The sequence below is a fragment of the Sinocyclocheilus anshuiensis genome, unplaced genomic scaffold (assembly GCF_001515605.1).
Source record: "Sinocyclocheilus anshuiensis isolate Anshui unplaced genomic scaffold, SAMN03320099.WGS_v1.1 scaffold1023, whole genome shotgun sequence".
Classification (NCBI taxonomy): domain Eukaryota; kingdom Metazoa; phylum Chordata; class Actinopteri; order Cypriniformes; family Cyprinidae; genus Sinocyclocheilus; species Sinocyclocheilus anshuiensis.
In genome coordinates, this window is record NW_015546084.1 from 455,390 (window position 1) to 474,081 (window position 18,692).

Genomic DNA, 18,692 nt, shown 5'->3' on the forward strand with positions numbered 1-18,692 from the left:
ATATACATATACATACATATATATACATATACATACATATATATACATATACATACATATATATACATATACATACATATATATACATATACATACATATATATATATATATAAAAACAGATGCTTAGACATAAGCATAGCATGTTGTGTCTTGAATGAACTGATAACAATTCAAGGTAAGAGTCTTCTTTAACAGGCGTGTTTAGACACTTCTGAGGAGGAATTAACTGACAAGTCTCACAAAACAGGAATTACCTTCATTCTCAAATCAACCTTTGACTTTACACTTCCTGCACCATTCAGAAAATCTAATTACTTTATTATTTTTTTTAGTTCATATAAAAAAAAAAAGGTTTTCTTTACGTTTAGCTCTAATATGTCCCAATAGTGGTTTTGGACTTTACTGACACCTTCGGCCTGAATGCATGAGCTGACTGCTGCCATTTGGCTCTTTGCTTTGCTCCTTTTCGTTCGTGATATTCTACACACCTCCATGAAATGCACGTATTAGTACTATCATAATCCAAAATTATTTTATGTGTGCTGTGCTGTTGAGGCAAGACCGGTGCCCATAAGGGCGATAAGCTCCATGTAGAGAAAATCAAGTTATTGATGTCTAAATCAGTATTTTGCAAAACTTTTTAATAAGCAAAAAATACTGAGTGCACTTTTAAACTATAAATTTGTATGTTCTCAAGAATGCCAAGATACCTTGATTCCGTACAACACAAAATGACGCAAATGGTCTGAATGTGTGTCCAAGCAAACTGTCCAAATAAAAAGGTTTTATGCATCATATGGGCATCCCTAGACAGTTTTGACACTGCTTGGATTGGATTGGACAGATGAACGTTAAAAGGCCATCGACAGCTGCCAACTTGAACCTGAACTTGCTACGCAATCAATAACAACTTTCACATTAGAAAGCTGCTCCTTATGAAGGTAAAATGACGTCAAAAAGATTTGCATACGCAGGGTAAGAGTTGTGGAAGTGTACATAAGACTGTAAGCGTAAATTAAATTTGCATGCGCAAGAGAAGCTTTGTAAAGGTGTAAATCGCGTTTCAAGCGCAAGAAAAAAATAGTTGCAGCATTTTACTGTTTCTCGTAAGTGTAATTCATGTATTGTTAATCAGCAGTAAAATGCTGCAAATATTTTTTCTTGCTCTTGAAACGCGATTTACACCTTTACAAAGCTTCTCTTGCGCATGCAAATTTAATTTACGCTTACAGTCTTATGTACACTTCCACAACTCTTACCCTCCGTATGCAAATCTTTTTGACGTCATTTTACCTTCATAGCTCCTTTGCTTTTTAACCTGACTCGCAGCCAGGAAGCGTTTATGTTTGGCTATGTGGCAGCGAATAGTTTATAGGTCAACAAAGTGAGCTAAATCCACCTGCTTGTCCAGTTTGATTCATTCAGTTGGCACATGCGTTAGCAAACAGAGGAAAGCATGCCCTTTGGTCGCATGCTGCACGACTTCAAAAACAAACTCTATCTCTGAGTTTAATAAATGTTTACTGCAGAAGCCATGACTGTCTGTTCATTTTAAATAATATGCACTTATTGTGCATGAAGTTTACACATCATGCAGCTAATGTTTATTAGGGCAGAAACTTGAGCACATCATACATGCAATATAACATAGCTTAGACCAGCGGTCTCAAAAAGCGTGCATCATCTGATCTGATGAACGCATTACATGCGAGGATGCAGTCTTACCTTCTTATTCTTGTCTCACAGCAGTTGCGTTCTGGTGTCCAATCCTGTTCCTTGTAGAAGGAACGTGAAGACGTAGAAACCTCGGTGCTTAAATTCAGTGAATACGTAGCGAAGTAACTAAATCTGCCTGACCCAAACTCGCTTATTTACATCATCTGACAGTCAGTGTGTTATATCGTGGCCGATGGGTCCAGATTTCCTGCTGGACGTTGAAAATTGTGCGCTCAAATCGTCTGAGCTGGCTTGTCCTGTCCCAAATCACTTAACACTCTCTTTATTGTTTGGCCCGTTGCAAAATTTTTTTCTTGAATCAATAATCCACCCATCTGTATGCTGGTAAACGATTGGTGTATGCACTGAAACAGGAGTCCCCGCCCACGTCTCACTTGTCATTGATGCGATTGGTTGCCGCTGAACTCGGCAGTACCTTATTCGTTCTGCGTCACGTCAATCAGCAACATCTCTGTACAGGGACACTTGGGGGAAATCATGCAGTACTTGGGTGTTGTAGTTTCACTGCGGGACAAAACTACAAATGGATTGTGGACTTTCCTGTTACCCTCGTTTCTTATTTTACACCCCTTACGAAAATTAACCATGGTTTTACTACAAATAAAATATGGTTACTATTGTTAAACCTTTGTAACCAAAGTTTGTTACACTAACCATATTTGTAGTAAAACTGTGGTTATACAAATGGTAATCAATACGCCAAAAAACAATGGTTACTACACTTTTACTACAATAAAGCCATGGTTAATCTTAGTAAGGGTCATTCCAGAGTTATGAAAAAATCTCTTTAACGGTTTTGTTTGAAATATGTGCAAACCTTGTATATGATGTAATGTGTGATATGTTGTGGACACTGTGATTCTTAATTGGACTAAAAATGTAATGAAACAGCCTAATATTGCCTTGTGCAAACAAATGACAATAAACACAATAGATATACATTAAATGCACTTTTCTGTCTCTCTTACACTATTTTTTTAATATAAGCCCATGCAGGTTTACAGTTATATAGGCAACAGTGTTATGAACAAAAAGAGGTAATTTAGAAACAGAGGTCCAAGATGTTTATTTAGCAAGAAAACCAGAGTTCTGCAATGGAATGCATAACCTTTCATTATTTACTATTACCTTATGGGCAGAAGAAGAGAGAGGAAAAAAAGAACCGGACAGTAAACTTAGATCTCAGAACGAAAAAAACAGCATATAAAGGTCATAAACAAGAAAACACAACAGTAGAATAAATTAAGAACTGGGGCAGAAGATGCAATACTACCACCATAATGTATGCGATTCTACCATTAAGCGCTGTTTGTTTAACCTTGGTCTATACAGTTACAAAAAAATGGATTTCATTCAAAGCGCCTGCATTTGTAGGTTTCATGGCAGCAGTTGCTGCACCAACATGGCAGACACAGTCTAACTGGATGACAAGCATTACGCACCATCCCAATTGCCACTGTGTATGGACCACAACTACAGGACCATGGAAGAGAACATGCTGTTGTTATTATGAGAAAAGATTCTAAAAAGATCATAAAATGCAGGTGCTTTTGATGTATACAAATATATTGAACAGCCTGCAGGAAGAACCAGCACACAGCTTAAGATTTAATATTTTTCCCTAGACAGAAATGGTCCACTGACTGGGACACCGAGTGCAGCATCAAAACCTAAGACTGTATATTTCGGTGAAAACTATTCTACATCTTCAGTACAAACTCCACACTAATAGAGCTCAAACCAAACAATAAACCTCTCTACACCAGTCTAGAACAAATAGGTGGCATTTGCTTTGCCGTAGTGAAATTAGTGAGGAAATGCAATTTGGAAAGAAGGTCAAAGTCTTTCCACCATGTTTCTCTCAAAGAATACAAAAAGGGGCAAAACAAGCAAACTAACTAACTAACTGAAAATAATTGGTCCCCAATTAACCATTTCCGGGATTATTCTACACAGGTTTGTCTAATTTTCTTTTTATCTTACATGTTAGTTATGTGGTCCCTAAAGAACAAGCCCTATACCAAAACGTAAACTGTACTGCGTGGCTCCACTTTAAATCCAACTACAAGCACTCGCTCAGACACACAGATCTACACTTACAAAAACAATCACACTATGACATGGAAGTTTGAGCCATTTTGTTATATAAAGCCCCTGATTATCCATGAATGGTTATTCACCATACAGTTCTAAGACCACTGAGCAGAGGTTGCATGAGAAACATGCAGTTAAATGAGAACTAGCAAGTTAGAAAAAGAGGCAAGCTGGGAAGAAAAAAAAAACAGAAACATGCCAAACATAAATAAAGCATGCATTGCTCTTGTCCATATAGTATGTCACAATCTTTAAAATATCGATACATGTGTTACACTGCTGTTATCATCACCATCATATATGCAAGATTTAAAATGTGTTGTGCATGTAAATATTTTCTTCCAAAGAAAACCAGATAATGTAGGGAAAAAGCTGACAGGAGATCATGTTGGAAAAACAAGCAGAGCAGACAACTGATCAAACTAAGGGAAAGTGGAGGAGAGCAAAACTAAATGGAGAGTAAGAGATTGGGTTGTGAATGCTTGTTGAAGGTTGACAGTGAGAGTGCTGCCCACTGTTTGGTCTGTTGTGCTCCTTTTGGTTTCCAGTTTTTACTTTGCTGTCATCATCTGGACAAACTCTGTGGGGGGAAATAAAATGAATGAGATCAACATGCCAATCTTCACAAACTGATTTCATAATTATACTGCAGGCTTGGCGTTTATTCAGACAAAAATCCACTTACATATAAAAATACCACAATGCACCAATGACATTAATATATGAAAATACCTTCATAGTTGACCTGGCCGTCACCATCAATATCTGCCTCCCGGATCATCTCATCCACTTCCTCGTCTGTAAGCTTCTCCCCCAGATTTGTCATGACATGACGCAACTCTGCTGCACTGATATAACCATTTCCATCCTGTAAAGCATTAGTCATTGAAAGAGATAAACATTCTTTCCACATTTGTTTTTTTCCAAAGAAATACCTTAAATAAGAGGCATTTATAAGCGAGTACACTTCACTACCTTATCGAAAACTCTGAATGCTTCTCTGATCTCCTCCTCGCTATCCGTGTCCTTCATCTTCCTGGCCATCATAGTAAGGAACTCTGGGAAATCAATTGTTCCATTGCCTGAAGGGGGGAAAAGCCAACAGATTTAGAAAAAGAGAAGAGCTATTCTAACATGGCATTATTTGTGGAAGGGCTTCCTCACCATCCGCATCAACTTCATTGATCATATCCTGAAGCTCTGCCTCTGTAGGATTCTGGCCCAAAGACCGCATGACAGTCCCTAACTCTTTAGTAGTGATGGTGCCATCACCGTCTTTGTCAAATAAGGAGAAGGCCTCCTTGAATTCTGAAAAGCAATTGAAATAATTTATTGCACACCATTGAAATTGCTGATTTGAGGTTTGAAGCAAAGGTTAATCTTCCATACCAGCAATCTGCTCCTCTGTTAGCTGATCAGCCTATAAGAAGGACACAAGAAGAAAATTATTTTAATAGCACCGAGATATTTTCAAACGTTTCCATTCCGTCTGAACTTGCTTAACTGTATTTATTGCGTGTTAAATTGAACGGAACGTGTTTAACACCTGATACCTTGTGTTCTACAAGTTTGTTGTCATTCATGAGGCGTTCTGAATTAACGTTAGACAAATACAAAACGCTTTCACAGCAGACAATACAGCTGTATTTGACCACATTAACAGGTGTATTGTTTTTATTGGTCTATAATGTGGTTTACAGTTACTTAAAGGCCATCTGAATGGATTAGTGCGCATGCTGTGGGGAACTACAAGCATGTTGTGACCGATCAGATATATTAGAAAAAGCAGGGCTATTTTGGCACAAGGGACGCTACGGGTTTGTCTAATGTAAATGAGGGCGATCTCTACATCTGCCTTCTGACTCCGACATGAGGCGAGCTAGCAACAGGGAACCAGTCAAGGATGTGCTTGTATAGCGCATTTTCTGCTGTAAACATCTCACGCCCATTTGCGATTCGAGAAAGCGCTGCAAAACGTCACACAGAAAGCTTCAAGCTGTTTATTCCACATTGAGAAAAATGAAAACTGTGTAACCCGCTGAAGTGACGTTAGCCCGGGAGCTCGCGCGCTTCCAATAGAATGACGGTTAGCTCGCGAGGAGCTAAGCTAACAGTAACGTTAGCCCATTCACACCTATCACCTCGCCATGGAGGCTCAGCCATTTTTGTAGCTACGCTGCACTTTGGCTATTATGATAAGGAGTTATAAAGGCTTACTTACCATTGTACTTTAGTGTGAACTACGTTCGTTTGCACGTAGAGGAAATAAACAGAATCCCAAGCGTTTGCTTTCCACCCGTGCGATTGTCAAGCACTATCTTCTGCTGCTGTGCGCCCAAATTTCGATATCACTACGCCTTGGTACTTCGGTCCAAAGTGGGACGTCGCACTCCTTGACAACAAAGCTGTTGCTATGATCTTCCTCCGCCACGTAGTCGAAATGTTCGAACTCTAAATTGCGCAGATATAGATAGATGGATATAACCGATATATTATACGGCGTTGTCTATCGACTGTAAGTTTCTATTTTAGGATTATTCTTTTCAAAAGCCATCTTTTCATAGCCAACGGTGGCTTTCAGGTTTGAATGGATGGTCCGGAGAGTTTATATATAGAAGTCTGATGGCATTCGTCAGCTGACCTAGGAAGTGTCTTTTGATTGGATGACAGCCACCTGCAATGCGTCAGGGAGTCCTCGAAGAGAGCAGTTCTTAAAGAGACAGACGCAAGAAACCGACTAGTGCAGTAAGTGCATATAGTGCTACAGATGCAACACTGGCAGCATGTCAGAGAAAGAGTCTGCTGTTGGTATTCCGTCCTTTTTATGGTCAATACATTGATTTTGAATATGTTATTTAGAGAAATAAAGTGCGTTTAACTTAAAAACACCCTTAGGTTAGAAGCGACCATGGCGCATTGCCTAAAAGTAGAGGTTCTTGGTCAGGTTTGTGGTCCCAAATGGGTAATTGACCTAGAAAATTTTGAGTTGTGAAAAGGTAGAGGACACAAGGAGGAAACTCATTCATCAGAAAGACTTCAAACATGTATCTACTTAAGGTTTTATTTCCTTTTAGATCTAAACTGTACAAAGAATATTTTTCATCAACAGTTTTGTTTCTTGTGATTAAGTCTGTTCTTTCAGACCTCATACATACTTGACAATTTCCCTCATCACTCCTAGGCACTGAGCCGATCTCAGTAGGGGTTCATAAATCTAATGAGTTAAAATAGCCAGGTGAGACTGAGCTCTCCATATGCATAATGAATAGCTCTAAATAAAGAAGTCATCAGTAGACACCTGATATCATGCTATGCTGGAGACAATGAGAGGTGCTCCATTTTGTGGCTGTAGATTTTAATAATTCAACCATGTCTCTGTTACATCTCATTATGCTGGCAACACATATGAAAATAGACGAGGGAACCCCACCTGAATAAATACAATGACAAAACAAACAACAAAGATGAACTGCTCCACTTAATTTATTGTCCACAACTTTAATTTTCATGCATCTTTTTCCAATTACATAGAAGGAAAAGAAAAGAACAGCCATTTAGGTTTTCAATATTTTTAGTGTGCAGAATTGCAGTACATTTAAAAAAAAAAAAAAAAAGGTTTAAAATAAAAACCAATCTTTTTTCTTCCTATGGAATGTATTCCAAGTAACATAAAAAAAAAAATAACACTACCAGCTTAAAGTTCAGTTTAGTAGTCATGCAGTGCATGTGATGCATGTAACAGTACAATCTGATGATATATACCAGTGCTTTTGTACTAAAAAATGATTAATATTGTAACAGAATGGCCAATCAAACACTTGTGCATGTAAAAGCAACATCCTTACACTAACTGAGTTTACAATGTATCTTTAGGTAGTGTAAGGAAACTTCAGTATTATACCTTGTTCTGGCTTCACCTCTAATTGTGCAAGGTTAAGCACATTACCATCTTTATCATCAGTAGTACTGAACACTACTGTAGCATGTTCAGGAATCTCAGCATGCTTCAGCTGAAGAGTGACAGTTTCTGTCAAGTGCCAGTTGAGTGCAATAAGGTAGCGTTCATTCTGGTCCCAGCTTCGCACATAGGCCATGGCGGAGGTCGAGTTGAACAAAGGCAAGTATTCTCCATGCTGCAAAGAGCGCTCTTTTGACCTTTTTTCACTCACAGACTTGAAGAACTTACGGAAAGTGGTTGTTTCACCCTGTAAAATAAATGCATGAAAATGTAACTAAAGCTGGTCACAACATTGAATAGGGTCACTTTGGAGATTCAGCACTGTGTGCACATGCTCCTTACCTCTGTCATATTTTGTTTAGAGTCACCCCATACCATGATCGGATTTTTGGTCACCTAAATGGAAAGATAACAACATTTTAGGATCTGCTCCAGGAAAACACCTGGATCTGTCTGAATTCTCTTGATAAAAATCTTCAGTTTACTCACCTCATCTTGCAGTCCAATCTCATCCCCATAATTAAACACCGGTGTGCCTGGCAGAGTGAGCAGCAGCAGCTGATTCAACTTGACTTTGGCAAGCCCCACCAATGAAGCCAGGTGTCCAGCAATACGCCCACCTATGTTCCAAGCCAGTCTGGTCTGACTGTAAGCGGAATACAAGCGATCAACAGTATTGGCAACGTCCAGAGCAGATATGGATCTTAAAGCACCAGTGAGGAGCAGGTCCACACCAGTTTTGTTCAACACAGCAACAATGTCATCAGGAGAGGACTGATCCGTAACACCAATTAAGACCCTGGAAGGAAAAAAGTCAGTGTTTAATAGAAGTATTAAGCACCATATGGAGCTGTTTGGTTGGCAACACAATCTCAAACTAAGAAACGGCCCACTCATGTCCCCTTGACTGGAGTTCAGTTTGTAAAAATTCCTACCAACCACCACAAGGTGGCTCCTTTACCTCACAAAAGAGTGAATGTGCACTAAAAATCAAATTTAGGAGTAAAAGTTAAACTATCGATTGCTCACTTTTTCGTTTTTCCCTCTGATTCCGTTTGGTTGTGGATAAGGACTCTGACGTCCTCCCAAAGGGTCGGGGCTGCAGTGGACACTTTCTCAACACCGTAGAAGAGAAATCCATCTACATCTTCTTTTAGCCAATGCACCAGAGCAGACTGCAAAGGCAAAAGTCACAATTATTACTCTGAAAACGCAAGTACACAAATCAAGTTCAAGTGACAACGTAGATTAAGAAAGTCAAGCAATTATCTAGATCTATTGTCATACCTCCAGTTTGACCACAGTGCTGACGGCATCGGCAAACCAGGGCTCTTTGCCTTTATAGTTAGGGGTCAGGTCCAAAACAACAGAGATACCTAGAAGTCAACATAAAAATACAATTAACTTAAAAACAATTAACTTAAATAAATTATATAAATATATATATTAGTATACACTGCCTGGATCATTGGATCATTATTGTAGTAATTAATGTTTCATTATTGTAGTAATTAATGTAATTAATGTTGAGCCTGATGAATCTTGGAATATATGGACATGGGTACGTCTTCTGACATAGTTGTTTGAGAAATAAAATGTGACACACTGCATCAGTTAGTGTTAAAATAATCGTTACCAAACATACAGTATGCCAGAAACATATTAATTACTGATTAATAATGATTCAACCCTAAAATCTTAGTATTTGCTTATTTAAATCCAGACAGCAACATTTTGGCCAGGCAGTGTATATGGAAGTCATTTTAAATAAAAATCCATCAAGATAACAGAAGTAGCAAATGCTTCATTTTATAATGCAAACTATAGCTCACCTCTCTTGTGTGCAGCCTTAATGACTTCTTGAAACTGTGTCAGATCACCAGCCTCTTCAGCAATCTCAGTCAATTTCAATTTCTCAGGCTCATCAGCATTGGACACATGGATCGGGCCAATGATCAGACCCTTCATCTTCAACTCATCCAACGCCTGAACCTTTTCAGCCACACCTGAGGGGTAACCAAAAGTCAGAGTGAAAGAAATATGCAGCATTGCAAAATATTAAAGACAATAAGGGAATAAATATGGAATGTTTCAAATAACAGACCACATCCATGTTAATACAGACGTCACTGTACCTCAAATTATTCATTAAAAGACATTCTACCACTCTTCCTTTAAAATCATTTATGCTATTCCATTAACATAGTCCACAGACTGATAAATGCGCTGAGCAAACAGGATGGCATGCAAGCGAATAATGGAGGAAACCAGATTTGTTGATTCAGCAGCATAAGGACAGAGCAATTAATGCGTTTCAACATGTTCAGAGCCTGTTATCTGCCTTTAATCCCTGAACTGACCCATCCCTGTGATCCATTAACACTCCCTCCTCCCCACAAGATCTATTTTGGTTGCTTGGATGCTGGCCCATAGAGTCATCTGTTTTTACCTATCAACTTTGAAGACTCTGTAAAGGAGTTCACATCTCCAATCTGGTACAGAGGTCCATAGTTCCACCAGTTCATCTCAGGGAGGGGCTTGCATCGAGGAGCTTGAATAATGATGGCAATCGCACCAGCTAGCATGCCCAGCCAACCAAGCCAGAACAGGATCAGAAGTGCCCAACGAACTTTAACCCACCTATTCACAAAAAGACAACAGCAATTAAATCATCAGAGTACCTGCAAATGTCAAAATCCACACCAAGATCTAACTGAAAGGAAATGGGGCTACCAACCCTGTTGTTCCAGCTACTTTCATGAGCTCTTCTTTGGTTAATCCAGTGAATTTGCTCTCCTCTTCTGGAATCTTCACCTTTACAATGCCATTCTTCTCGGATACAGGCGAGATAGCATAATTATTTCCAGCCTCCCCCTCTGTCATGGGCTGCTTCTCCTGCTCCACCTCATTGAGCTCCACATCTTTCATATCCACTTCAGTATCGTTGCTCATTTTGTCAGTTTATGTCAAATGTCCTGAAAAGAAAATGAATTAGATTAGCTGCAAGCACAGAACTATCGTCACGGCACCAGGAAGTACATGTTTGACGTCATGGGCTAACACGCGTGGCCACTGCCAGGCAAGATACACGGAAGGTTGCATAACCTAAAATCGTTCACAAGGAGATGACTATTTAAAAAAAAAAAAAAAAGTTACGACAGATGTACTAATACCCAAAATAACACGAGTATACAAGATGCTTTTGGCCTTTTAGAAAGATTTTGGCTCTGTTAGAAAAACAACAGTTAATCCAGCTTAAACCTTCAGCGACCGTAGACATAGCAGCCACATGCCGGGTGCCAGATCACCAGACCTATCCTCATCGAATCTATTTTTTAAAATACCCGTTCTATTAATGACGTAGGCATAATGTAACGTTTAAAAGCATTAATTGTAAACGCGATCGATTCGTTTAAACCGCTGACGTAGTTTTGAAAGCACCTTTTTAACGTTCATGTATGGTAGCGCGACCTTTTGTAAACCGGATTGGCCCAGTTCTGTTTGCGCCTGTTCTCTGACTCATTCAGCCTCAATTAACAGCAGTTAACGAGTCATAAACAAGTTAAATAAAAAACATACCAATGTAAAAGTGCTTCTAAATATGAATAAACATAAAAGGTACGACTCGTGGTACTCGCAAATATCAAGAACACCGGCAAATTGAACAACTAACGTTACATTCTAAAATTATTTGAAACAAGACCGACCTGGAATACTGCACTGGAATAATGAGGGAATCTTCGTTCATTTATCTGTGATAAATGACAAATATTCGGTTATTTTGGCCGTGTCTGTATTCACAGGGATGCTCAAGCTTTTATAGAGCAAAAAGAGGATCCGAGTCGGAGTCGCATGCCTAAGTATCTCCGCCCACATTTAAGGTGGCAGCACAAAACCAGTTTTCAAACTAGTAATATCCTACATTTTCGCGATTCGATTCTTTTGAACAATTCGTTTTAAATAACCTTTTTTGCATGGTGATGAAACTGCCATGTAATTGTCTCGCAGACACATTTCCAGTATGTTTTATTTGTATTGTCTGCTACATTTATGGTTTAAGTTTAATTAAAATTAAAAGTTTATAGTTCAAGTAAAAAATATCTTCGCTCCATCAGTCAAATCCCTGTTTTTATACAGTCTATGGTCAAATCCTATGTTTACCCGCCAAAGATCGGATTCAAAAGAACGATTCGCTCAGGAATCACCACGACGTGAATCGAGTGATTCAGTGCTAGCTTAATCAGTTACTCTTTTTGTCAGTTACGGGCAAATGATTCCGCTTTTAATGAGTAATACAGATTTAGCAGATTAAATACAACCAGAAGCAATTATTTCTTTTCTCTATGGCCTGTATAAAGAAAACAAACAAATTAAGGGTTTGATGACCTGCGTTCTAGGCAGACAATCCAGTTTTGTGGCATTTAAAGGGGTCATATGATGCGATTTAAATTTTTCCTTTCTCTTTGGAGTGTTACAAACTCTTGGTGCATAAAGAAGATCTGTAAAGTTGCAAAGACTAAAGTCTCAAATCCAAAAAGATATTCTTTATAAAAGTTAAGAGTCAGCCACACCTACCTAAAACGGCTCGTTCTAACACGCCCCCACATATCTACGTCACGATGTGGGAAGATTTGCATAACGCCGCCCAAATGTTCACACAAAGAAAGAAGGTGTAACTTTTATTCTCGCTGTAGTTTTGTTGTTTTCGCCGCCATGACGTAAAGACACTGTGTGCTTCGTTGTGAAAGCGAAACTACTTTGTTTGGTCTTCCAAAAGAGGACGATATCTGCTTCGTCATGCCTGGAGCTGATCCGTGCTGGTCGCTGAGGAAATACATCAACTTTGCGCTGTGGATCGCCGTATCGGCTTTCACCGTGGACGAAGCGGAGTCCAGCCCGGGGTCGTCACATGTCCTTCCGGACGCTCCTTCGTCGAAATTGCAGGCCGCGCCGTTCTCAAGCCCACTCGCCTCTGCTCACTCTAACCCTCCGGCCGTTCCTTACGCTAGCCCCCGGCCTCTGCTCACTGTAGGCCGCGGTGTGTGACGCTGTTTCATTGTGAAAGCGAAACTACTTTGTTTGGTCTTCCAAAAGAGGACACGACTACAAATCAGTGGTTAAGTTGTATTTACAACACTGTTCCAGAACAGTTGTTTTTTGAACCTTAAACCGCATAAACACATTTCATTACACCAAATACACAAAATACTGTTCTTTTTAGCAGCATCATATGACCCCTTTAAGAGAGTCCACCTTAAGAACCTGACATTACTACCTTATTCTTTCTCCTCCCTGTTGTTTTCGTGACTGTACAAGACCTCCATAAACACGTTTGGGGGGTTGAGGGTATTGAGTTTCTTTCTTAGAAAGATCTTAGAAACAGCATAACACATGGTCAGTGTAAACAGGAATCTCAATGTACAGTTTTTCCTCAGGGCTCAAAAAATCTTCAAAATCTACTGTTTACCCAAATATTTCTACATGCTGTATTTATAGTATGCTTTTACATTTAAAGTGTAAAATTTAATGTATTATTTCAAAAAAGACAAATAAGTGAAAAATAGCTCAATATATATATATATATATATATAGTTCTGATCAGTCAAATATATTGGAATTATGTGACAAAAGAGTTGGTCAACCTTTACCCTAATTTTGTTATCTAATTTAAGCAGCTAAGCCTGATTAAATGCAGCTCTATGGCTCTTTTATTTAAATTTACAATAGACTCTGGAGTATTGTAAGACTGCTTTATTAATCAGGAATTGATGAAACAGCAAAATAATTTCAAGAGCACAGATCCAAAATAATAAACAACAAATTCCTATATAAAACCTCAAGGTTTCAATCTATTCATTACCTTTTATTTTCCTTATGTGCTTGTCTCTTGCGCTATAAATTTAATGTCCACTGAATGCAGCAAAGACCCATGCTTCAGAAAAACATTGACAGCATACAGAGGACTGTGCTTCCACATGGTCTCCTAACCTGTCAGGAAAACTGAAATATGATCTATCAGCAGGGACGCTGAGGAAAACACGTCCTGATATTTTAATAAATGTTTTGATGTGGAATATTTAAGTACAACAAAAGCATATTTTGATTTGGGCTGAATATATAATTTTGTAGAAACACAAAGGTTCAGTGTGTAATTGTCTGAATGTTTGTGGAGATCCACAAACTTATTCAGCACTTTTTATTTTTCAAATACAGACACAAAAATGAGCAAGTTGGAGCATAACACTCAGAATGAAGCTCCTCCTTCCAGTTTCAGATATCATGTAAACACTGTCAGAGCACATTGTGTCCCCTCATGCTCAGTAAAGACACATGGTCCTGCCCAGTGCCTGCAGGCTCACAAGCAGGGACAAAAAGTTTTCTTCCTTTTGTTGTTCTGAAAAACAATAACTTCTCGTCAGGAATACATAATCTCATCATTCCTCAGTATGTGTTAATGAAATCAGAGAAGATGTGAGAGAAGTAAAAACTTGAGAACAAAAGAGCAAAAGTGCTCATTTGCACTGTCATTGATAATTTCTCCAGAAATCAATCAACCATCCTGGAGGGACTAAGCCAATCAACATTACACAAACCCTTGAGTCAACCTTAAATTATTCAATTCAACAAAACCAAATTCAACCAACTGGTTTGTGTGGTACAGTTAGAGATTTCATAACAGGCAAACCTTTTCCAAATAGCAAGACACTTTTTGTCTGTGCCAGTTTGAGTCAGCATGCTGACCTCTCTTTCCTTTCCAGGCTAGTATGTGCAATTCTTGGATTGGTGCCTGGAAGAGTTAGAGATAACTGCACGACCCATGATGGTTCTGCATGATCAACATGAGACATCTGAAATGTTTACTCCAAAAATGTAGGTGCTCTTGCAATAAATTCATTATGATAATGAAATACAGCATCAGTTCTACAGTTCAAAGGATTTGTGTAAATCAACAAGTTTTCCTCATATCTACTTAGCATAAAAATCTATTTGTCAGCGCTGTTGTTGGAAATGGCTTTTAATGTATCACTGCCCCCTGGTGTTCATCTGAGTGTTTGCGCTGTTCCAGACCTTGTCAGTTTTAGCAGAAAATGACACTTGTACTGTCAAGTTAATCTGAAATATGAGTTTTCATTAGCACATGGATGGAATTCTTAGATGAATGTTCTATTCTGGATGTTATGCTATTATTATTTACCCATACAATGTTAAAGCAATTTTCACTACTGTTGTGAAGTAATTCTTCTCCAAATTTTGACGCAATGCTAAAAAATGTAAATTATGTCATTGTGTTTGTGTTCAAGACTTCACTGTGATGTGAAAAATATTGAATGTTTGACTCTCAAGCTTAATTCCCCCCAAACTCAGTGAATTCAGCGACATTTTACACAATAGAATCACACATTCTGAAAGTAAAGAACTTGCTTAATATATTCAGTTTGATTCGTGTTTATTTGGATATTTGCTTTTAAAAAGTGTAATAAAATCTATTTGATTTCTTCAGTGGAGATTAAAATTAGAGAACAATGAACACTAAAGGGAAAAAATGTAATCCTCATAATTCAAAATTTGAAGGAATTTTAGTTGTGGCTATACCATGTTAGTAGAACAGTGTTTTACAAAATAACCAAGGCATTTCAATAAAAGCCCTTTATTTTGTGGGAAACACAGTGATCAAAATTAGAGAACAGCAATGATTGTAGCACAAAGAAAGATTACAACTAAAATTTCTGCTTTGAATGACTTCAGCACATCTGTGCTGCAGGACATCACTAATTTCTCGCTACATCTTAGTCCACACTTCTTCCAGTCTCTTCCACAGTTCGGTGACTGTGGTGGGTTTCTTAGCCATAACTTTTGTCACCAAGGATTTTCCAGATATTTTCAATCTGGTTTAGATCATGACTCTTGGCTGGCCATTTCATTATTTCAATGTTTTCAGCTTCAAGGAACTGCTTTACCCATTTTGCATTATGATGAGGAGCACTGTCCTGCACGAAAAATTGCTGGCTGATTGGGCGATGAATGCAGGGAAGGAAAGGTCCAAATTCTCTTAAATGTTGAGAGACTGTATGCCGAGACAGATCCTTAACGTGTTCAGCGCTGAACTGGCGAGCAATTCCAGCTACAGTGTTGAACCGATTGCCCATTGAGATTCTCTGCATTATTCTGTCCTTTGTATTTTGTGAAAGACCAGCCTTTCTGGGGGACTTGAATGAGTTAGTGACAAAGACGCAATATTCTAGAAATCACAGATTTGGATCGATCAACTTCTCTTGCTATGGCTGCTGTTGGCCTTCATCTGGATAACCAGCTGTCAAAGGGTTTCAATCACTTTAGAGTAGCTCACCATCTTGCAAAGTCAATGAAAAGTTTGGCTCTCAGTTAAATAGGGCTTGTCAGATAATTAAGGAAATTAGTATTAGGTTCCAGATTAACACCAAACAACTAGGAGGCATCTGTAAGTGTTCTCTAATTTTGCTCAGTGTTCTCTTTCAAATATCTCATTTCAGTTTTTTATACTGTGCTTCAGAATATGCTCTAAAAAACTGTGCTTTCGCTCCTGTTAGGATAACTTCAAATAGGCCTAAGCAGTGACCTCGAAATGTAGGAAATTGCAGTTTGGTCCCAAATTTTGATCTCCACTGTATTTGATTTCCACCAAATAGCTGGAGCCACCAGGGGCCAGTGTCTATCTGAACAGCAGCATGATTAGAGCGGAAGTGGCGGTGTTCTTTCTAAAGGCGGGATCAGGAAGCAGCGCTGTGGGAGTTATTTTGGGCGCATTGAACATTGACTCTGAACAGCACGGCGTTTGTGGATGAGGATTGAAATTTCTCGATGATAGCGTCTAGGTATGATATAAACTATGTTTCTGCTGCACGTGTGTTTAAAAATACTGTTCATTCTGTTGTGTTTGCCACTTAGGTTTTTATTATTTTTAAATGAGTAGAGAATGGCGTGTCAGCTGTCGTTGTGTGGCGCTGAACGCGAAGAAATGAGGCGGGACCTCAAAAACTCGTGAAAATTACGAAAACTTGACTCTTATCAACTGCATAATTTCATAATAACAATTTATTAATTAGTTATTATCTCTTTGTTGTGTGTTTGATGGTTGTATTAATCATATATGTAGTTTAACTTTTGGTTTTCTCTTTAGTCTCGCAACTCTCCTTCACGTTCCTTTCTCAGTGTTACAATATAATAACGTTACATGAGGAAATGAGAGGCAAATTGGCTGATTTTTAAGGGCAGGCACATTTGCATTTTAGCAATAGCTGAAATGATATCTGGAGCTGAATAGTTTTTTTTTTCTTTTGACTTATATGTATAGTTAGTTTCAGCTATTAAGAAATCAAACCTTTTAACAAATGTTTTTCTGTTTTAAGCCACTGAAGGAAGTCAACTTGAAATCCCGCAACGCTCTCTAATACAAATCAACAATGTCGTCAACATCACAAAAACACAAGGACTTTGTGGCAGAGCCCATGGGGGAGAAGTCTGTGATGGCACTAGCAGGAATCGGTGAAGTTCTTGGAAAGAGATTGGAAGAGAAGGGCTTCGACAAGGTATGATTTACAAAGACGTTTCATATATACTCCGTAGTCAAGAAACTGAAACTTAATTTTTCTTTCGCGTTCATTTTTCTTCCCGTAGGCATATGTTGTTCTAGGACAGTTCTTGGTCCTGAGGAAAGATGAGGAGTTGTTTCGGGAATGGTTGAAGGATACTTGTGGAGCCAACACCAAACAGCAAGGCGACTGTTATAGCTGTCTGAGAGAGTGGTGTGACTCTTTCCTGTAGTTGACTTTTTTTGTTGTTGTATATTCATCCCCCCCAAGCTGACTTGTATGCCGAATACATTTACCTCACTCTGTCAATTCGACTTTTCTGACAATTTTTGGATGTATTAATATTAATTCTTAGTACAGAGTTATCGCACTAGAAGGTCTTTAGATGGGTACACTTGTATTATCACTGCTCATTTTGTGTGTTCAAACATCATTCACACTGGATCTTTAGTTTTGGGGGTATGATACAAAATTATCCAAAAATCCATTTATATGCAGTTCTGTTCCAGGCAATACATGCACCAGTAGTCCAAATTCAATAACACAGATAGTTCTGCAAGTCTTCCTCCCTCTCTGTTTATAACGTTTGAAGGTTTTAACTATGTCCAAAATGTGCCACAGTGCTTATAAGCTTTTAAAGGTTTATGTGAACTGGTCACTGTTCTCTGATATGTTACCCAAAGGATCAGATGCATAATGGTGTCATTTTGCCGTATGCTTTTATGCTCCCCAACCCCTAAATTGCCTTAATAAAAATCTGGATTTGTTTTAACTGTGCATGTGTACCTGAAGATGCGTGGGCTGATTCATTCTGCATAGTGTAGCCACCTAATTCACACCTTGGTTGGCATTTGCTGCTTTCAGATGTTTAAAATGCTACATGAGTGGTCAAAGAAACACTGATAAATGTTCTTATGTCTCTAAAACCATTTGTGGACCTTTTTGTGTTTTGCATTTTAATTCTTTTGGAATAAAATAAAGTAATGATAGGGTGTGTGTGGAATGAAAAATTTTACCAATCCAGCTCAACCTGCTGTTACACAAGAGGAATTACCTGTTCTGATAGAACAAGTTCAATAAGAGGCATCTGTTTTTCTTTAGATTATTAAAAATCATAAATTTACACTACTGTTCAAAAGTTTGAGCTATGTAATAATTATGAAAGCCTAAGAAGTCTCTTACCTCCCTAAGGCTGAATTTAATTAATCAGTAAAAATAGTCATATGAAATATTACAATCCAGAATAATTGTTTTCTATTTTAATGTACTTTAAAATGTAATTTATTTCTGTGATGGCAAAGCTGAGTTTTCAGCATCATTACTCCAGTCTTCA

General features: G+C 38.4%; 4 protein-coding genes across 4 annotated transcripts in view; 1 reads left to right on the forward strand and 3 right to left on the reverse strand.

Moving 5' to 3' along the window:
* Nucleotides 1-2,061, reverse strand: part of LOC107699966 (pyruvate carboxylase, mitochondrial-like) — a 124,040-nt gene extending 121,979 nt beyond the window's left edge. Inside the window, exon 1 of the mRNA XM_016501430.1 lies at nt 1,727-2,061. The gene's annotated coding sequence lies outside the window, so the exon portion shown is untranslated. The remainder of the gene's footprint in view (nt 1-1,726) is intronic.
* Nucleotides 2,062-2,779: 718 nt separating this feature from the next.
* LOC107700017 (calmodulin) lies at nt 2,780-6,406 on the reverse strand. Its single transcript, XM_016501506.1, has 6 exons — nt 6,054-6,406; nt 5,222-5,252; nt 4,997-5,140; nt 4,808-4,914; nt 4,565-4,700; nt 2,780-4,412 (listed from the first exon to the last, which is right to left on the reverse strand). Exons 1-6 carry the CDS (start codon nt 6,054-6,056, stop codon nt 4,384-4,386), a joined length of 450 nt encoding a protein of 149 aa, XP_016356992.1. The 5' UTR covers nt 6,057-6,406; the 3' UTR covers nt 2,780-4,383.
* Nucleotides 6,407-7,299: 893 nt separating this feature from the next.
* On the reverse strand, nt 7,300-11,630 carry LOC107700018 (4F2 cell-surface antigen heavy chain-like). The gene is made up of 9 exons (XM_016501507.1): nt 11,498-11,630; nt 10,528-10,765; nt 10,240-10,430; nt 9,623-9,796; nt 9,078-9,166; nt 8,820-8,965; nt 8,280-8,589; nt 8,133-8,186; nt 7,300-8,037 (listed from the first exon to the last, which is right to left on the reverse strand). The coding sequence occupies exons 2-9, from the start codon at nt 10,740-10,742 to the stop codon at nt 7,702-7,704; spliced, it is 1,515 nt and encodes a 504-aa protein (XP_016356993.1). The 5' UTR covers nt 10,743-10,765; nt 11,498-11,630; the 3' UTR covers nt 7,300-7,701.
* Nucleotides 11,631-16,519: 4,889 nt separating this feature from the next.
* Nucleotides 16,520-18,285, forward strand: banf1 (barrier to autointegration nuclear assembly factor 1). Its single transcript, XM_016501508.1, has 3 exons — nt 16,520-16,642; nt 17,177-17,356; nt 17,445-18,285. The coding sequence occupies exons 2-3, from the start codon at nt 17,231-17,233 to the stop codon at nt 17,589-17,591; spliced, it is 273 nt and encodes a 90-aa protein (XP_016356994.1). The 5' UTR covers nt 16,520-16,642; nt 17,177-17,230; the 3' UTR covers nt 17,592-18,285.
* Nucleotides 18,286-18,692: the final 407 nt, after the last annotated feature.